This window comes from Chroicocephalus ridibundus, chromosome 7 (genome assembly GCF_963924245.1).
Source record: "Chroicocephalus ridibundus chromosome 7, bChrRid1.1, whole genome shotgun sequence".
NCBI lineage: Eukaryota > Metazoa > Chordata > Aves > Charadriiformes > Laridae > Chroicocephalus > Chroicocephalus ridibundus.
This window is the reverse complement of record NC_086290.1, coordinates 372,423-393,092: the sequence shown is the minus strand read 5'-3', so window position 1 is coordinate 393,092 and position 20,670 is coordinate 372,423. Positions and strand designations below refer to the sequence as shown.

At 40.6% G+C, this 20,670-nt stretch overlaps 1 protein-coding gene across 8 annotated transcripts in view; it reads left to right on the top strand.

The window, feature by feature from the left end:
• Positions 1–20,670, top strand: part of TANC1 (tetratricopeptide repeat, ankyrin repeat and coiled-coil containing 1) — an 82,196-nt gene that overhangs the window by 27,859 nt on the left and 33,667 nt on the right. For 5 of the 8 annotated variants that reach the window (XM_063342683.1, XM_063342681.1, XM_063342682.1 and 2 more), the window contains exons 3-6: positions 9,466–9,669; positions 15,807–15,908; positions 18,052–18,173; positions 19,150–19,339. In XM_063342683.1, coding sequence (XP_063198753.1) covers positions 9,466–9,669; positions 15,807–15,908; positions 18,052–18,173; positions 19,150–19,339 — 618 coding nt within the window. Of the gene's footprint in view, positions 1–9,465; positions 9,670–11,995; positions 12,145–15,806; positions 15,909–18,051; positions 18,174–19,149; positions 19,340–20,670 lie in introns of those variants that run through there. The other 3 variants (XM_063342685.1, XM_063342680.1, XM_063342686.1) reach the window with 2 other exon arrangements.

Genomic DNA, 20,670 nt, shown 5'->3' with positions numbered 1-20,670 from the left:
TAGCCACCATTTACGAGTAAGGCAATTGTGAATTTAGATGCTTTTCTCAGCTTTGTGGGCACATATGCTTGATTTTTTTGCTGATGGAGTTTTGAAAAAGTTGCCTGATTTTCAGCACTTCAGAATGTAGCAGGAAGTAGACGAGAGCGCACGGCTCCACGGTCCCCATTGGGAGGATTTCTGTGGTGGTTTTTCAATACGTACCCACTTTAGGAGTGATGTTGAACAGCCACAAGGCAGTGGGGTCTTAAGCTGCCACAGCCGTTTTGGAGTTGACTGTGAATGTGCTTGCAGAGGGCTGCTAAGGTGGGTGTAAATCTCTTAAATCTCTGGCTTTGCACTGCGGGGCTGGGGACCCGTGACTCCCCACAGCGCTGTCCTGGCCACGGGCATCGTCTGGCTCTGCCTGGAGTCAGATTGGAAGAGTTTAGCCTAAACTGCCCTAGATTGTTCCTAAACTGAAGTAACCCCTCTTGTCCCATGGGTTCCCTCGTGTGTGAAAGCAACGCCTGGAAGTCTGGGCAGTTCCGAGCCGAGTGGGACGATTCCTGTTGTGCTGAGCACAAGTTCCTGTTTGCGCAGTGGCTGTATCATAGTGGTTTTACATCTGCGAGCCTGCCGGAACCACTGCAAATAGGAACGGAGTATTTTTTTTCTCCGGGGTTGATGGCACAACTGTAGTATTAAAAAATCTGTAAAAGGGTTAAAGAACAAAAAGAAATTAGGTCTGTTTTTAAAAATAGCTTGTGTGGATTTTAATGTTACAATTTCCTCATTTGCCCTGACATAAGGGCTTAAGAGCTGAAGATGGGTATAACATTTTTGAAATCTAGCTGCTATGTTAATTACAGTTTTTAGTAACTCTTTAAATTCGGGGTTATCCTGAAAAAGAGGATTGGAAGAATGAACGTTGATACTTCTGGGAGATAGACTGAAGTGCTATGGTAAAGACTTATAGAGGGTCTTTATTTAAACAACTTCTGCCCTGATCAGGTGGAAGACTGCCATGTGGGAATCTCACTTTTGGGTGGAAAAAGGGCACTTTAGGCTACTCCGGTAGCAGTATGCTAGCGATACACAGTTGGGCTCCGATCCTGCAGTTGCTTCAGTAATAATTCTTTCTTCTACAGTTGTTTTATTAAAATGAGTTTATTTAGCTGTGGCTGGGAGGCATTGATAGGTAGGTGGCTGTTGCAGGATTAGGTAAAATCTAAATGAATCAAAATTTGTGCATTCAAACGTGTACATAGGTAGTTGACAGCTTGCTGTTTATGCATAGACAATTTTTCAAAACAAAACTTACTAAACTTATTTCTAAATGTGGACTTGAAGACAAGTTAGTTGATACCGTATTTAGGTAAACTGATATGCCAAAGGAACAGAACTTGAAACAAACCAATTTTTTTGACCCAGGCATCCAACTTTTTCTGCGTCCAGCTTCTTTTCAGGTTTTCTGCAGTATGAAGCAACCTGTCGTTACACCCCTTCAGATACAGTTATCTCTGATGTATGGAAATAAGTATCTGTAAGCTGGTTTTTGTTTTGTCGTGTCCGCTTTCCTTCCATTAAAGTGATGTACGTGCTTGGTAAAGGACAGAACTCAAGGAAGGAAAACCCCACAATCTGCACCTGTCACATTAAAGTGACTAAAACTATTTTATGAATGTTTGGAACCAAGCAGGAAGAGGGCAAACAGGAGCATTGATTTTTGTAGTAGTCTGTGGTTTCATACTGTCTCATGTACTCTGGGCTGGAAACGTACAGCAACTACGCTCTCAGTTTCCCTTTGTTTCTCAAGGTTTTCATTCAGCCTCAGAAACAAAGTAAAAATTTGGTATTTTCTGCTCTTTGTCAGTATTTTCGTTGATGACTGTGATTGTATGTTGTCCACTTTCTTTCCTTGAGGTTTTTAAGTTTACCTCTGTAGCCACTGGGAGATTCTCTGCCTCTGCCCTCTCTTGGAAGGAGCTGACCTTTTTTATTTTAGTAGCACAGAAACTTCGTATCTTCGTGATGCAATTCAGTAGATCAGAGCCAGAAGACTGTTCTTCGAACTCAGGCTCTAGAGGGTTACCTGCAAGTCTTGTCTGTGTCCAGGACGAGATGATAGTATAAAGAATTTACTTCATAAGCTTCAGAATTTAAACAAAAAGTACTTTTTAATTAAGATTGTTTTAGTACAACTTCTACTCAGCTACTTATTCTTTAGTGCTTTAAAATGCTTCAGAGATAGATTTGTATTAGTATTTCCTGTTGGTTTTATGTGCTGCCAGCCGCTTTGCAGTATGTAGTTATGTTTGTTTTCTTTAACTGTCATAAAGCCACAACTTGCCCGCATTCTGGGGATGTGCGTTTTTTTTCTTTACTTAGTAAGCAAAAAGCCATTCGGTATAAAATACTTGTAATGTATTTCAACTTAAAACCAAAATAAAATCCCGTATATTAAATTTCTACAGCACATGCTCAGTTATTTCGATGGCTCTTCAGTCGCATGAGCATTGTCGTTCTGTTGACCCAATATCAGGCCTGAAGGAACATGAATAATGGAGGTATTGTGCGTAGTTTGCAGTGTTCTTCCTGCACTAAATCCCATCAGAAGTTTACCATCAAATGTAGTACACGGTATGCATGAAAACTTCATTGATTTCAGTAGAAATTAATGTGCTAAGTAGTTGGGACTTCTGTGTTTTCCAGCTTAAAGGCTTGTAGTGCTTAAGTAACAGGGGACAAATTGTCAACAAAAAGATAATGTTTCTAATGTAATACTGTAGTGCTTCAAAGGTAGAGAATCTAGAGAAATGAGATCAGTGTGTTTGATTTCTGGATGATGAAATAAAAGGCATTGAAGTGCTTATGTATTCATATGCATCCTACTTTCGGTGATTGTCTTCACACTCAGATTTTTTTAATTTGGGCTACAGAAAATTTCCATATTAATAAATCTTTCTTTGATCTTGTTTGATTCTCCTGAAGATCAGACTTAATTTTTTACAATACTCTTTTGAGACTTAGTTTCCTTTGGTTTTCCTCCTTCTTGTATGACAGGATCTTTTATGATCTTTGTATAAAGTATCTTTGACCTAAATATGAGTGGACAAAGTTTTTGAATGTTAGGATAGAATGGATGTTTTTATCTCTGCGTTATGTTCTGTTGTAGATTGGCATGCTCTTAATTATTTTGTTTGTATGCCTTGCTTTTTATCAACATTTTAGACTAAACAAGTTGGATGAAATCTGTGAATCTGAAATTTCTTCCTTTTTTTACATATGATCAGATAAAATTAAGAAATTGAGATTGTACTTAGTATTCTTTTTGAAAAATAAAATGGCTTTCAAAGACGTGAGCTGCGATCACTCGTGAGATGTTCTGCCATTCTTATTTTTCTGTCTCCTGTCCCTATTAGCGCAGGCCGCTGTGACAAGCCTCACGCACAGCACTAGTGCAGCACGTCGAATGAGAAACATAAATGTGCTTAAATTCACTGACACAGGAGTTTTTTTGCTGATGACAACTAATTCAGTACTTTAAAATAAAAGTGAAGTTGCTGTGCAAGAAGGCCTAATCTTTTATTAAGACCCACTACTTAATCATTACTTTAAAATTGTTTTCAGAGTTATCTCCCTGTGGCAGTAAAGGTTCAGCTCTCAGATGAACTTGTGTAGTTAAATGCGTATTTGAACCCCACCTTCTTTGCATTATGTCTCATTAAACTTTTCTATCTGACTAAGATACTTACCAAGCTGAGAGCATCAAGAACTTCAGATACCCTTCTGGCAAACTCAAAGGCTTGGAATCATTAAATAAAATAAGTTTGCATTTTAAAACTAAATATGCAAATTCAATTGGCTTTTCTGTCCAAACTCACTATGATATTAGGCTTTGAATTTTAAGTGCAAAGGGACTTTGTGGTGCACAAACTACACATGCACTAGCTGGAACATTGAACTGGTACTGGAATACTTTCAAGCTTCGGTTTGACTTTTTGTTGTTACTCTAAATATATCTAGCAACAGAAGAAGCATTGTTTCATGCTTAAAATATGGAGCTGTTTTTGATTATTCCATGTTGCTTTGCCCACTTTCTGTGGCTGTTGAGAGTTATTTAAGAGTTTCAACTCTTTTTTTTTTTGCTGAGCAGCGAGTATTTAATGTGGTGGATGTCTTTTCTGAGAAGGTAATTCCAGTGATATATCCCATGCACACATAAATATAAATCAAAAAAAAAAGAAAAGAAAAAAATATTCTTCCCTTGAAACACATAAATAGAACTTACTTCAGTAGTCCTAATAAATGCTGGAGGGAAGGGATGCCATCCAGAGGGACCTTGTCAGGCTGGAGAGGTGGGCCCATGCCGGGCTCATGAAGTTCAACAAGACCAAGTGCAAAGTCCTCCATCTGGGTCGGGGCAATCCCAAGCACCGATATAGGCTGGGCAGCGACTGGCTTGAGAGCAGCCCTGAAGAAGGGGGCTTGGGGGTGCTGGTGGACAAGAGGCTCAACATGAGCCATCAGTGTGCACTAGCAACCCAGAAAGCCAATCGTATCCTGGGCTGCATCAGGAGAAGCGTGGCCAGCAGGTTGAGGGAGGTGATTCTGCCCCTCTACTCCACTCTCATGAGACCCCACCTGGAGTACTGCGTCCAGTTCTGGAGCCCCTACTACAAGAAAGATATGGACGTGCTGGAACGCGTCCAGAGAAGGGCCACGAGGATGATCAGAGGGCTGGAGCACCTCTCCGACGAGGACAGACTGAGAGAGTTGGGGTTGTTCAGTCTGGAGAAAAGAAGGCTCCGAGGAGACCTTATAGTGGCCTACCAGTATCTTAAGGGGGCCTCCAAGAAAGCCGGTGAGGGACTTAATTAGGATGTCAGGTAATGGTAGGAGTAGAGGGAGTGGATCAAAACTAGGGATGGGTCGATTCAGACCAGACGTTAGGAAGAAGTTCTTCACCATGAGGGTGGTGAGACACCGGAACAGGTTGCCCAGAGAGGTGGTGGAAGCCCCATCCCTGGAAGTTTTTAAGGCCAGGCTGGAGGGGTCTCTGAGCAACCTGGTCTAGTGGGGGGTGTCCCTGCCTGTGGCAGGCGGGTTGGAACTAGATGGTCTTTAGGGTCCCTTCCAACCCTAACGATTCTATGATTCTATTTATCACTCTGTTTTCTTTAACGATTGGTTGTTTTTTTAAGTAAGCACTACAAAAGAACATTAGTATTTTGTATCCTGAAAAAGTAATCCAGAGTTCAGAATTAAATGCCAGAAAGTGAGCAAATACTGTCAAGTATGAGCATAGTTGGCAAAGATGTCCTTTTGGACCTTTTCTTCTAATCTTTACTTAGTTTGTTTCGCACTCAGTGCACTTCACTGGCTGTTTTATTTGGGCTGTAATGAGTTTTCGTCCCGTTCCAGGCTAGTTTCTCCCTTTTTCTGGTCTCTCCAGAGTGTCAAGAGCAAGAGAATTAAATGTGGGTCTACCCTAATGCATGTGTTTTACATGATGGAAGCCTGTTTCCTTATCCCAGAAGGCTAGCTGATCCCAGAAGGCTAGCTGGTGAACTACTTCACTTCTTACCATAAATTTTTCTTCAACTCCTGATGATTGTTGGCAGTGGTGTGAGTGGTTACCTCATCTTGATTGCAAAGACTGGGTCCCTTGGCTCCTTCTGTCCTCCGAGGTTGCCCTCTCGGGAAGCTGGACTGGCCGTGTATGTACAAGTGCACGCACACATGTAAGCATTTTCAGTTTGAAAGACACAGATCTTTTAAAGGGCAATTCTCAGTGTTTTGCAATTAAAATAAAGCACCTTATACACAGTCACTGAACCATGCTACAGAGTTCTGCCTACAGTTGCCTGTCAGTTCTGTTGAAAAATAGGATGGGAATTGAACGTAGAAGAAAACTACTTTTTAAAATATCAAAACTACCGTTTCTGGTAATCTTTAAACTTTTTCTTATTACGTAGATATAGTGATACCTCATTCTGTAAAGTGTATTCCAGCTGCATGGCCTTCCTCTTTTTCCCATTCAGAATTCTCTTCTGAACTTGTCTGTAAAGTCTCATCTTTTCTTAACCTTTGTTGGGATGAAACATCTTAGGAAGCAGAACAGCGTTGAACAAGACTGTCAGTAGTAGGGTGTAAGCACACCGGACGTGGGATGCTCCTGCTTGCAGAGGCAGCCCATGCCCTCGTCGTGCGGGGGGGTGGGGTGTAGATGGGTATGGTTTGCCCATTGAGCGGTTCCTCAGAACTGGGCAGTTTCCACAGAGGTGTCATGGGGCACTTGGTGCCAGGCGAGCAGCAGCCTCATGTGAAGCGGCTCACAAGTAAACCCAGCAAGAGCTACTGTTGTTACACTCTTGTATGCTCACCACATCAATGTGATTTAATTCCATCTCAACTCAGCCCATTATGCTTGCTCTAAAATAGCGAAGGAATTGCACATCTTAAGCTCACCTTTTCAGGTTTTTCTGGTAAAGATCCTCCAAAGAGCTGCAAGAGTCCCAGCAATGGGTGTACATGCAGGAGGTGTGGCAGACCCGCAGCACCACGGTTACCCAGGATGGTGTCCAGTCAGCTTTTGAGTCTGCAGGGATGGAGGGAGGTTCTACAGCCTCTCTGGGAGCCTCTTCCACGTCTCTACTGCCCCACCGGTTTTAGCAGCAGTAACGTGCTAGAGGCTGACAAAGGCATGATTCCCCTATCCCAGTAGGAACCTCGGGGCAGCTGGCGGGCAGAACAGTTGCATGCAGGTTGGGACTCAGCCAGCCACCGGGCTGAGCACTGGTTGTGTTCCCGCCTGCCAAGAACGCTGGCTCATCTTCTCCCCCCTGCCTGTAGACGAAAGCCCGCAGTGGCCCTGGCAGACGCATTGCCCTAGACCAGTCTCAAGGGTAGTTAGTGGTACCCAGGCTTTTGCCATCTTCTGGTCTCCAGCCCCAAATAAAAGTGCAAGGTTTTTTTACTGCTGCTTTGCTTCCAGCTCATGCCTGAGTGATCTGGGCAGTTACAGTCCGGCTGTCATTTGTTTGGGAGGTGTTTGGGAACACCCCATGGTGCTTGTGAGGAACCTGCTAACCTGCTCAGCAATAGGATCCTGGACTGTTAGCGCTTCTTTTTTTTTTTTATTATTTCTTTTTATTTTGTCTTTTTTAAACATCGTAAGCACATTGCAGAATGTAAGATTTCTTCTGCTACAGCACAGTTTTATATCATATATTTTTTAGGTGGGTTTGGAATCTTCTGTTTCATTTCAGTAGACAGGTTAAGAGAGCAAAAGACAAAATCAGCTATCTCCAAAATACACGTTGAGGGAAGTCTGGGGACCGTTGTCTGTTCTGCAGTCACCGTCAATATTCAGGTGTAAGGAGTCTCTGCATTTTCATTGTTTCAGCTTTCTCTTGAAGGCTGTGGTCCTAACTCCGTCATGTTTAAATAATGTGAATTCCAAGATCTGCACCAAACTCCAGTTTACACGTGTTTTGGTAAAGTAGTTACCATTCTTCTGGTTTCTAAACAACTTTTATTGAATGGAGAATTAGATGTATTTTATTAAGTTTAATACTGACACATACACTGTAAAGGTTTTCATTTTAGTTATCCTCCCTATTCAATAGAAGGATTAGTTTAATCTTAAAGTTCAAGTTCTCTACAAAATCATTACTTCAGTCATCCATCCTTGTATCTTTTTGTATCTTAAGGGGAATAAAAAAGCAGTTTGTTAATCAGATTATTCCTTTCAGTTGCATCCCTAGGTACAACTAAACTGGGATTTGATTTCCATTCTTAAAGCTTTTTGTGTGTGTTTTTTAAAGCTATTAAGTTGTTTCCATGGTTACTTTGACCACTGAGTAAGAACTCTGGCGTTGATTGATGCTTATGAAACTTTTTTGTCTGGAGGCTACTTGGCAGTGGAAAACTCAGAGGTTTTAAAAATAAGAAAGTGGGATTTCACAGGACCTTTCCTTATGTTTTAGTTTGACATTATTAAAAAACTCGTAAGAGGTCATCTTCCTCCTATTCCAGAACTGATGTTTGTCTGTATTACATTGGGGTAGAGACCAAAAAATGTAATGTAAATTTAAAGTATTGTTCTGGTAGCTAAAATGTTTGAAATTACTAACGTTTAAGTTAGTTACAAATAATTTTGGGTTTCTTGCACATCAGTGTGTGGTGTCTGGTTGTATTCGGGCATTGTAACAAATTGTATTTTGACAGCTATTACTCATGCATTTTTCTAGTATTGTTTCCCTAATCACAAGTAGTTGTGTGGAAAGCATAATTTATTAGCTTGTGGATCCCACAAGCTTGTTCATTTTGGGTCTGTCTTGTCATATATGTAGATCCGAGTATCTTATGGGAATTTTGCTGTAAGTTGGCTGAAATGTGTAGATTTGTTCATCAGCCCAGTTTTTACAAGATAGAAGATGCAGGATTAGGGTAAATTAAATATACAGGATAGATTCAGAGACTTAGGAAAGGATGATACAAGCACATAAAATGAAGCTCGCCGTCCCACAGTATCATGTGTAATTTGACTGTAGCCAGCCATAAATAACATTACTTGTGTGGATCTAGAAACTCCCTTCTTGCTGTACTGTGAGAATAATCCATTCTGTAGAACCATGAGGTACAGCCCAGCTGCCTCTGATTTTGTCCCGTACCTCTCACTGTGCTATAGACCCATGAGCCTATTACGAAATTGTGTATGTCAGCTCTGTTTCTGTCACATGAAAGGAAAAACCTGCCGCTTTCAACATGTGTTTCTGCTGTCTTTGAATCGTTACTGTGAGCAATATATTTTTCTGTTGTTTTGAAAATATATTCTTGATTTAGCTGAAATTGCATTTCCTGCACCAGCAAGAGAGTTCTCTGTTTTGAGTGTATTTCCCTGTTTTGATGTGCCACTTGGTATGTTGTGAACCAATAGCTTGTTTTTGCTTAGATAAAAACATCACTGTTGCTGTCAAATTGCACATAAGTGGACTCACTTTTAAAATGGAAAAATAAAGCTTAGACTGGCCGTCTATGAGTATACCTACTAGTGATCTAAATTTTAATTGAGTGTGAGGGGTAACCCAACTAATTCCTCCCTTAACTAGTTCAGTAAACGGTACTTTCAGATGGTCTTGACTTTAGGATATCACAGTGATGCTAAAATACTTTTTCAGAATTCAGAAGCCAAGGAAACTTCGTTTCATCTCTAAGGATGAAATCTGAAAAGTACTTACTTTGTTGAAATTGAGGTTTTTTCTTCTGTCCCTACTACGGTAAAAGTCTCACTTCCTTGGGTATTTAAATTTTTCTGGTGGTTATCTGGATTCTGCAGTGGAGGGTGCATGGTGAGATGAGCAATGCTGAATTGTTGCTGGCAAATATGTTTTCCTATGTTAAATACTTTATTTCAGTGCACTTCTATGCTTTTTATTTTGGTAGAGCACATAACGGATGACAGAATTTTATTTTTAGCAGGTGACTCGTGCCTGGAGAACGCCGTGCAGGTTGTGGCAACATCTGGCCACAATGCAGATTTTCCCAGTGGCAATCAGCCGGGCTCGGAGGACACTTACAGGATGAACTTGGCTAAAGGAGTCTCAATGTCGCTGCCGTCTTCACCTCTGCTGCCACGCCAGTCCTATTTGATGCAGTCAAGAGCAAACAAGAAGTCTCCAGGTAAAATGAAACTGATGAGCAACTAAAATCTTCCTAGCACTGTAACTCAGTTTTTGATATGCTTTTTATAAAAGTAACACAGTAAAATCATATTAATCTTTGCAATAAGAACACGAGCAGGGAACGCTTTTTGCATGTTCTCGGGGAAAAAAGGTAATTGGTGACTAAACAGAATATATTATGTGGCAAAGAATTACTCCAATTGATGTCGCAAATACCTATATTGAAATATCTGAATATGTTTAAAAATGGTTATTTATGATTTGTGTATCAGGTGGAAGACAGCTGCAAAAGCCTTTATGGGTGTGTGAGTGATGGTGTAAGAGTGGTGCTGTTTGTGGCTTTTGCAGTTTGTTTATTTTACTCGTATCTACATACATAAACATATTAATAGATAAGTTGCTGCTGAAGTTGTGACGAGAAGCTTGTTAATTTTTAGTGGTTGTGCCCTCAGTAATGACCGCATACTTATGTGTGAGCCTTGCTAAATAAGGTGCTCCATCTGGTTCCTTTTATCAGCATTCTGTACATATAAATCATTCCAACACACTAGCATCACTGGGGTTCGTTGGGGTCAAAGCTTGAGCGTCAAGTGAAATTGTCCATATTCCTCTTACTTGTAGAGACACTCAGGAGCTTTAAGGTTCTTTGTTGGAAAGTTTGTAAGGTCTAGGAGCAAAGAGTGTCGAAAGTTGGTTTTTGTCAGCACTGAGAAATATCTTGGTTAATGACCCATTTTACATAAAATCAAAGGAGAAATGTTGCTCATAGAATTGCCACAGGATAGTAAATACAATTTGTAAAAAGTATTTATTTTTGCCTTTCAGAATTTAAAAATTATAATCTCACTTCATGTTTAAATAATTTGGGGTTGGCTTTGATAGTTCATGTAAAAATTTTGAGCCCTAGAATGGTATTTTGTTGTTTTGTCTCTTACTACAGGTGGTTTGTGTGCTAAAGAACTTTAAAAGATAGGCTGAAGTAATAGAGCAGAGGAAGAGATTGTCCTTTGGCATGTAATGATTTTTTTCTACCTTTGTTTCTGTTCTATAGCTCTGTTCATATAATCTAGGCATGTTGATGGTCATATATATATAAGGTGATACCATTATATAACTTAGTCCTTGAAATAAAATTCTACTTAGTGTCTGCCAGACTGAAGTGATGTATTGTATGTATACTCAACAGTAATGATTAAAGAGTATCTTCACTAAATGCTACCCAGGTTTTAATGAAGAGTTTTTCATAAACTTTTACTGAGCCTTTTTTAGTGAAAAATTTTGGCTAGTAAATTAAAAACAGTCAGATTTTCCTCACTGTGTTTCAGAGTTATAAATTCAAAAATAAAAGTTGTAGTTAACCAGTAGTTATTTGCACTAATATTAATGAAAACATCTATATTTGAGGGCTTCATACTTGGTACATTGACACTTCTCTAGCGAATTTATCTATACTCTTATATTTATCAAGTCCTGCATCTGTTTTTGCCGGTTTGAAAATACCTACTTAAATACGCTTATATGATCAGTGAATAAAAGTAGTTTTTCCTGGTTAAATAATTTTAAAATGATGCATGGGAGAACATTCTGCAGTAAGAAATAAACTGTAAAATGCTTTATGTTTTTATGTAATTGGTATTGACATTCAAACTCACAGAATTAGAGTCTAGTTGGTGATGTCTGGAACAGAAAAATCTTCAATGTAAATTAATGAAGTGACAAGTGCTCTTAGTGCTTTTCCTTTCATTGCCCTTTCTGCATATTTCCAAGGGGGTGTTAATCTGTGGCTTCAGGGGGGTATTTTTGGTTTTGTTTTTTGTTCTAGTTTCACCTCTTTGCCTGGCTTCAGTACTGCCCGAGCAGCAAGTGTTTCTGTTTCTTGTCATTTCTTCAAAATGTGTCAGCGTTTTGAGTAGGACTTGAGCAAACTTTTTCCTTCTGTAATTGCTTCATCCACAGGTGTGATGAGAACTGAACACGAGTGAGAGAGGCGCCTGTGTGCGGCGCCTGTGGTCATAGCTGCTTTCTGCCCCTCCGTCTGCAAGGGGGTCAGGCACCAGAGCCCCATGGCACGCGGAGTGGCAGACTCGGGAGAGTGGGCTGAGCTGCTGCCCAGGGACACCAAGGGCTGCTCGGTCTGCTGGGAGGGACGTTGTGTGTTAATTATTTGCGTAGGAGGTGGGGGAGCTTTTTCTTTGTGAGAAGAGGTTGGAAGAGTACCAGTGTTTCTGGCCCCAGTTCGGTCCTCAACTCTAACTATAAAAGGAGGGAAGAGAGAAACTATATCTTAAATCACTAAGGAGCCTAAAATTATTGGCAGAACTAAAGCGACCGGTTTATTTGGAGTTGGAAGCTTCCTTAATGGAATAGTTCATTGAGGAGGAGGTGAATAAAACAGCAGACGCAAACAGAACAGGGAAAAAGTTGTCAGCAGGACAACTCTGGGAAGGGGAGCAGTGAATGAAAACCTGTCACCGTAAGTTGAGTTTCTTCTAGTGTAAAGCTAGAGTGAACGTTGCTTGGGTTGGTAACCTTCCAGGTGTGCAACTAAACCAGTATTCATGTTCTTAAAGGGGTAATACTTGATTGTACTCTGATTTAGGAGGGTCAACTAAAAGAATGAAAATACTGATTTATAAAGGAGGTTACAAAAAATTGGTTGTTGGAGTTTCAGGTGTGAATGAAAGATAGCGCCGCTGCCCTTGAAGTAATGACTGTTTACTGACTTAAATTATTGGTACCGTCACGCTCGAACAGAGAAAGGCAGTGGCTTTCCTTTTAAAGACGTCAGCGAATGCTAAAGATGACTGCTAGAAGAGTCTTCCATAAATGTGCGACAGAACTTTTAGTTAGTTTTTAAATTAAGCTTTTAATTAATAGACAAATTAATCAGCATACCTGATACTTGAGACTAGATTAGGCAAGAGAGCTGGTCTCACCTCGGGCGGCAGTTTTGTGCCCGACCTGAAAGCGGGGCAGGCGTTGCTCTTGGTGGCAGTAAGCTGTGCGGGTGCAGGGCCCCGTGCCCGGCCGGGGCTGTCCCCAGTGTCGGTGCACGTACAGGTTCATTTGGTGCTGACGGGAGGGAAAGCCAGTGCAGAGGAGTAGGAAGGAGATGCACAATTTACAGTAGTCTTGTGGAAAATCAGCTTTTCTGCAGCCAAAAAAAGCATTAAAAATTACTAGGAAGGCAATAGATCATAACCCAAAAAAAAGTATCGTTACGGAATTGTGTACATCTATAGTTCGTCTGCTGCAGGAAGACACTGGTGTAGCTCTGGTGATACCAACTGTAAAAATCTACAACTGAGCGAGAGAAGAGCTGGAGAAGGGCCGCAGGAATGACTAGAGGTGTGGAATGGCTCCGAAAGAGGAATTCTTTAAATAGACTTGGCTGCTATTTTTCTGCCTGGAAGAAGGACAATTGGTGGGAAAAGGAGACAGAATGATTACTATTTCATGCAATGTTGGGTTAACTTGAGGGTGATGCAGATTGTTAAAGAAAGGCCGGGATATGTTCTTGGGAAGAAAATCCATCTACAATGCTTAAATAGAAAGTGACCACTTCTGTCTTGGGAAACAGTAAGCCACCTAACACAAGTCATGGAAGTGTATCAGGGAAGTGTGTTTTCCCAGCTTAGATTGTTCTTTGCTGTTTGCTGCTGATAAAATACTGTCCCAGACGAACCTTTTGTCAGTCCCCATTCATCCATCTTAGGCTTTTGGAAAAGAGCTTCCATTGTGCAGGTACGGTTCATGTTTAAATGGGTCCTGTTACATTCGTGGATTAATTCAGGTGTCCCATTCTAGATTAGTGCGTGAAAATAAAATTACCATGAATTTTGCTAGTTATTGTAATGTTGTGTATCAGATTTGCAAGTACTCTAAGTCACTTCCAGATCAGTTTGTGAGGAAGAAAATTCAACAAAGGATCCCCTCCACAATTTAAAGTGTGAGTGTTAAAAATACGTCCCGAAGATACCTTCCGTTCTGATCTGTTTTATGTGACTGCTACATGTTGTTCTGGTTCTTTTGGAATGGTTGGTTTTTGGTGTTCAACTTTGATACATCTAGTACTGCTTACAAATTACAGATTTGGACTGTTGTCTCCTTAAAGAATGTGAGTTTGTTTCAAAGAAATGTATTTTTAGCTGCTTTCACCAGGGCCAGTGCCCCTTGCTTTTGTTATGAAATGGTGTTGGAAGAGCACCCTCTGGTGATAGTTGGTAACTAAGCTGTCTTTTAGTTTCAAAAATGTCATCTCATAGTCCCTAGGTAGAGATATAAATATATGCTCATGTATCACTTACATTCCCTGCCCGGTTATTTCTCAGCTGAGATGTGTGCTTTTCACCATAGTCCTACGTTCCAGTTTTAGGTGGAATCTGAAGGAACAGGTAGGTCCCACAGTGCCGTGTCTCGGAGCTCCGGTGTGCCCCATCCCCGCCTGGGGCACAGTGTGTCTCGGCCGGGATGCGGCAGCTGGGTGCCCTCCATCTCGGTCACCCTGAGCAGCCTGAGGCCAAAATGTAGAGAGTTGCAACTTGTCTTCAAAAGCAGTCGTCAACCTTAAAGAACTAATGAAAATCTGCCTCATGTATGTATTTAAAAATCATTTGGCTGCAGCATGTCAGAGGTGTTTTCAAGTGAGGAAGCTTCCTTTCCTGATCTTACGGCGGTGTTACAGGATAGAGAGAACCTGAGACTGTAGCTCTAATGTACACGAGGTTGTATTTAAATAAGAAGGGAAAATCACTCTCTATTGCCAAAGCTGGGGAAATCCACGGAAATACCTCTGGTTTAGTATTTTGTTACGCCCAGCGACTGACTGTGTGTCTAGGGACTTCGAGCTAATATTTAGGTTCTTCTTAATGAAACTTACCACACCTCAAGCTCACTAAAACTCTGAAGTTTCAAGTGGCTTTGTTAGACGTATTACAAGAAATCATCTTAATGAAAATTTAGGACAAAACTTCGGGCTTTGGGTTTGAGTTTTCAGTACCACTGGTGATGGTGTTTCCATTCCCCATGCCATTTATATATCTTAGCTTGACAGTGTGTAACTTCGCAAGTTTCCCTGTTGATGCTTTTCCAAAACTCTTAGTGTTGCAAATGCCTTTATTGGTAGAAAATTCTGTATTTTTCAGGATGTGGGTAAATACATGGTGGCTTTTCACTTCTACAATATATTGTGCGTCAGCATAGCAGTCTACCTGCCAGTGCTATCGGTTGCTGAAGTGGGATCAGAATATCACCCTGTGTTTGTGTGATAGTTGTTGATTCAGTAGTGCCAGTATACTTTTTCTGGGGAACCTTTAGAGGGCAGCATCATTCCCCTTCTGTTAGGCAAGTTGAGTCCTTAGCATTTCCTGTGGTTGCTACTAAACCATATTTAGCAAAGAGTAGCATCGTAAACAGCCTGAAACCAAAGCATGAAGCTAAAGGGAGAGTAAAAGAGTGAATCAGTTTAATTTTTGAAAGGTATACGTGTGTGTGTGAATACACAATTCTTTTTAATACTGAAGGTGGTATGTTTGAACTTAGTACGTATGTGAACTGCGAATGCTGCTGTTTAATGAAACCAGAAACCATTAGTAGCCACTGATGTTTTCTTTTGTTTTTTGAACTCACCGTCACCGTTCCTTATCATGAGGGCATGTGTTGGTATTTGGAGAAAGTATGCTGTAATATAAAGCTTCTTGGGTTTGAATTATTTAGTGTGTCAATGTTGCAAGCTGTCTGCCTGTAGTCTTTTTTCCTAGCTTCAAAGATGCTGATAACAAAATTATCTCCCTGTTATAATGGAAAATAAAGCCCTGAATGGAAGAGGCCCACTGAAAGTTGTCCAAGTTTCAACATGAAAAAGTTACAGGCTTTACAAATACAGGAAACTTTTTCAGGTTTGTCACAGCAAGCAGATTGGGTTTGTTTTCCAGCAGGCTTTGCATTCCAGAAAGCCCAAAGTGTTTCTTTCTTACAGGAGTGGAAGTGCGGCAGCTTGCTAGCCTCTACAGTAGCAGCTGTGTATGTAAGAAATAATTCTGCTACTTTTTTTACGTTGTGGAGGACAGACACTACGTATGAAACTTGCGGTCCATCTGGAAAAAATTAGATGCACTCAGCTTATTCCCATTGCAGGCCCGATCAGGAAGCCCAAGTATGTGGAAAGTCCCAGAGTGCCAGGGGAGGCGGCTCTACCACTGAGAAAAGGATCCGAGCAAGGAGAACCCAGTCAAAATGGTAAGAGTCTGTTCAGTGGTACTTCATTTGGTAGAACAGCTGTTCATTTCAGAGTGATACAGAGGAGCCTGCATAATACGGAAATCTGATTCTTTATTTGTAAGAATGTTTTGCTGATTTAACGTTCCTATGGCAAGGAGGAGATGCTTGCCATTATACTTACATGATCTTTATCAATTCTTGGAGCTGTGCATGTACTGCAGGCAAAATGATGTCCAGGTGTTGTTGATGGCTATGTATGCCAAAGACCTACTAGAATTTTTCTGAACTTGATTCCAAGTATGTACCTCTGCACTGGGTACGATACTCCATTTTAGAAATTTTGTGAAAGCTCGCTAAATAAGAAGGCAGTAACATTAGACTCCTGTGTTGGCAGAGCTGGGAAAAGCTACCTCCTTTAGTTACCTCCTTAGAGTCTATTGGTATTCTTGGAAAGTCTCGTGTTCATTAAATTTGACTATTCTAAGACCTGTCAATTTGCAAAATATTCTGTAATACAAAAACTTTTGCCATTTGCTTTCAAAAAAGGTACCATTTCAGAGACTTCCTCCTTTTGGGATTGAGAACCAGATTATTAGATATTCCAGAGTAAAACCGTAAGCTGCCCACAAAGTTAAGAAATACGTGCATTCAAGTAGACGTTGAGCTGGAGTGAAATAAAGAAGAATGTTTGGCTAGTAAACTACTCCCGTTTGCAAACTGTGGGGTTTATGTCACTCATAAAATTGAAACATTGTTGAAATAATGCTTACTGGTCAAGCTCTTCAGTTAAAATCATTGTTTTCTATGTTTTTATTATAGTCTGCAGCTTGGGGAAAAATGTGTTGTTTATTGCAAATGCCACTGAATGTCAGCTGGGCCTCACGTGTTAGAGTGAAGAGTGAATACTGTCCTGGCTCTCACTGGGGTTAGTGAACGCATAGAGGAAAGACCAAAGCAAAAGGGGCAGTTCTGCCTTTTTTTCCCTTTGTTTTTATTTTTGTTCCCTTCCCCTGCTCTGTCCGTGGCCTGCAGGAGGGGGTGCTGCCGAGAGGCCTCTCTGTCCTCTCTAAACTTGCATCCCTCCCGCCCTTCGCCCCTCCTCTGGGGCGCTCCTTCTCAACTAGGAACTTGTTGTTGTGTGAAGTCTCCACGTTCTAAGCTGATAAAGCTCTCTGGTGTCCCCGCTGCCTTCCCACCGCCTGGGCGATGTTTCCCCCACTCTTCCCGGCTCCGCAGGGTGAGGCAGCAGCTCTGTGTGGGGAGCACCCGCCGTGAGCGATTGCTCAGAGCCGTTAGAGGATGCTCCTTCAGTAATTGGCTATTTATACTGAGGATGGGACAGGCCTACAAATTATTCATTTTTTAATGGACAAAAGAAATACTGTTTAAGTGCTTCTGCTAGGGAAGGGCATTACAGGTTGGTAGGTGATGCCAAACTGCTGGCCTCAATGAAGGAAAATGGCAGAAGACACTAGTTTGTGAGATGATTTTAGCCCCCGGTGTTTTCTGGAAGCAGCCTGTGATGGGCTGGTTTCGTTGGAGGTTGCCCCATTTTGAACTTTGTCTCGTTCTATCTGCTGGATGCCAGAAGACATTTTAAAGCGCTGTGCTGATAAAATTAAACATTTTTGCAACCAGAAAAGCTGTGACATTTAGAACTGGTGTCACATCCTTTGCATAGCAAGCACAACAAAAATGTATGGTATTAGTCGTAGTGTTAACTGTGAGATTACGAAACATCTGTGGTACTAACTTGCTCTTTTCACATTTTTAACATTACATAGAACTTTATAAAAAATTACTGGAACAGAATTTCGGTTTGACACTGAGCTTTGGTAGCGTTGTGTTTAGTGCTGCTGTTAGGAGAATCATCACATCGATGATCAGTTCAGTGATGACCTGGTTGCACTCAGCCATTTCTGTTTTGCCTGGCAGGGTGGGTGTTTTCTCCCCTGGGTTTGTGCAGATACACAGAGGATCCAAGACCCAGCAGCAACTTAAAGTCTAACGGACAAGAAGTTTAAATGGCATTAGCTTCTCTGTTATATATATTGCTGACAGAAGAACTGGTGTTTACGTTTCATTGTACTTTTTCTACCTCTTATAAGTTTCCAAATACAAGACTCTAATCTTCACCAACTTTTCTCCCCCTACTCCAAAGCAAAGCCTGATAAGGACTCGAGCTGTTCTCCTGCAGCACAGGAATTGATGACAAGATTGGGTTTTTTGCTGGGAGAAGGGATCCCAACTTCTGCTCATCTAGAAGAGAAAAATGAAGTCATGGTAGGATAATGGAAAATAATATATTTAATGTTCATCCTATTTCTGAAAGGACTAATGTTATTTTTTCTATTTGCAAGTTGTAGTTACTTGATACTTAGTGAAATACAATCCATTTTAATAGACATATGGTCGTAGAATTGTAAATAATTATAATAAGTGTTTGTTTGGTTTTGTTTGAAATTGTGACTTGATCTTCCATTCTCAAAGAAAAAGAAAGAATGGACTCCTCATCATTTCTGGAAGTTTAATCGACTGTGAATGTGAATAGCTTCTAGGGTTCTCTCTGCCTTATTTTAGTGTTTAGGAGGAACTTTTTTTCCCGTCTACTCTATTCCAGTGATTTATGAGAATGGAAAATGTCGGTGGCTTGTTAAAATAGGAGGATGCTTTTGAGGCATGTGTGTTTGTTTTTTCCTGAGACGTTCACTTCCTTTTGACAGTCTTTCTCTGTCATTTGGGGGAAGAGGAACTGGGGAGAACAAGCAGCTACAATCCATATGAAACTTATCTGCTAACCAAAACTGCACAGTGACTACCAATCTCTCCGTCTTCCCCTTCCTCTCTCTACTTCTAGTCCCAGGACTCATAAATCTTAGTGCATCAGTTTGGGCTTTACTGATGGTGAAATACGAATAAGACTGCGGTTCTAGCGTTTGTAACTCAAAGAATAAATAGTGGGGGCGGAGGGGAGGAGTATCCAGTAAAATGTTTAATAGAGAAGAAATCTGCCTGACTGCAGCTCTTCCACTGAACTGTGAAATTCCCTCTCTTCTTCAGAAGTCACTTTTTAAGTGTAATCTGAAAACATGTCATTAAGTTTCCCAATCAAGATAAAGCTTCTGCTTTTTGAAGATTTTGCTTGAAAAATGGGCTCTTTGCTTCGTTCTTATTCTACTTTACCTTGGTGTTTCTAATTTTCAGCACAGTACCGCGCCGACTCCTGTGCAATAACTATCGATGTTTCTTCCCATTGCAGTATCCAGTAGCCAGTCAAGGCGTGAGTCCGTGTTCCACCCTCACGAGCAGCACGACATCGCCCAGCACCGACAGTCCCTGTTCAACCCTCAATAGCTCCGTCGGCAAAGCGGCAGCCAACAAAGGTAGTCCCTGTGGAACCATCAGCAGCCCCAGCTCCACCCTGGAGAGCAAGGACAGTGGGATTATAGGTAAGCATCTTAATTAGTAACGCAATTAAGAGAAATCAGTCGTCTCTTAACAGTACAAGTCTGAAGAGCTGCTTCATGACATTGTGTTCGATTTTATGCTGTCCATGGATCCCGTTTCAAATCCACTGCGCTTGAAAGATTGAAATTATGTTCTTCGGCTATAACAGTTACTGTTGTTAGGCGTGCATTGCTCTTGTTTTTCTGGTGCAGTTCTAATACCTTGTGGACACCCAGGTGGCTGTTTTAATACTATTTTCTGGAAGGTCAGGATAAAATGTAAAAACCATATTTTTCATGTTGTTATAAACCATTGTAGGAAGGTTTATTCTTCTTTATTGCTTTAGTCAATTTTTTTTTTAAATGCTGACTCATTAACCAGTTGATCCCTTCAAAAATTGGTTTTGTAACAGCTGTTAAGCTTACCAACAAAAATCAAAGCACAGAATGCCCCCTAGCCTGATGCTTTCTCAATATACAAAAGTGAGCTTTTGGTTTTATTTAAGTCTAGCTGATGGACTAAATTTAGGAAGGCTGAAAAAGGGAAGCAATTCTAAATCTTAAATGCCTGGATTTGATATTGTCTCTGTCTCTGACTGTAAAGTTAGTACTTTTTTATTTACAACTTTTGTTTATGGAAGGAACTCCAAGTGAAAGTGTCTCTGCCTGCCATAATGAATACCACCATGACGATCATTGGTGTGGGACTTGCCAAGAAGTAGCGATAATACATGTTTTCATAATGCATTTGATAACACTTTACTCTGACTTTATTTTATTATAAAGTGAAGTAATTAAGTTATATAGTCATAAGTTACAACATAATGTTATTTTTACTGATCAGTTACCCTAAAAGAGATGTTTATCATGGGTCAAAAGACTCATTTGTATAACACTTAAGTACTTCAGTTGCATAGTAGATTGATGACAGCCATTGTCCATGGTCAATTTTGTGTAAGATCTCATTTTGAGATAGCATTAATGTTTTGATGTAAAGGAAAGGGTATATCAGAATTCTTGCTTTTGGGTTCACAGATTTCAGTCATTGCCTATCTTGAGAATAATGTACATTAGTTGTAGGTTGTGTCAGAATTCAGGGTTTCCTGTTTTGATTACACTGATGCAAGTATAAAACAAACTGAAATGATTGTACAAGTGAGTTTATTGGTGTAAAAATACAGCAATGTACAACCAGAAGAAAGTAATGCCTCTTGCTGCGAAAAATATTTCTGTCAGTATACCTTAGTCATTTCCTTGTTTAAAATGTTTTGTAAGGATTTTGCGTTTGTAATACAGTAGCTTAAATCAGTTACCTGAATGACTCAGGGATCTAT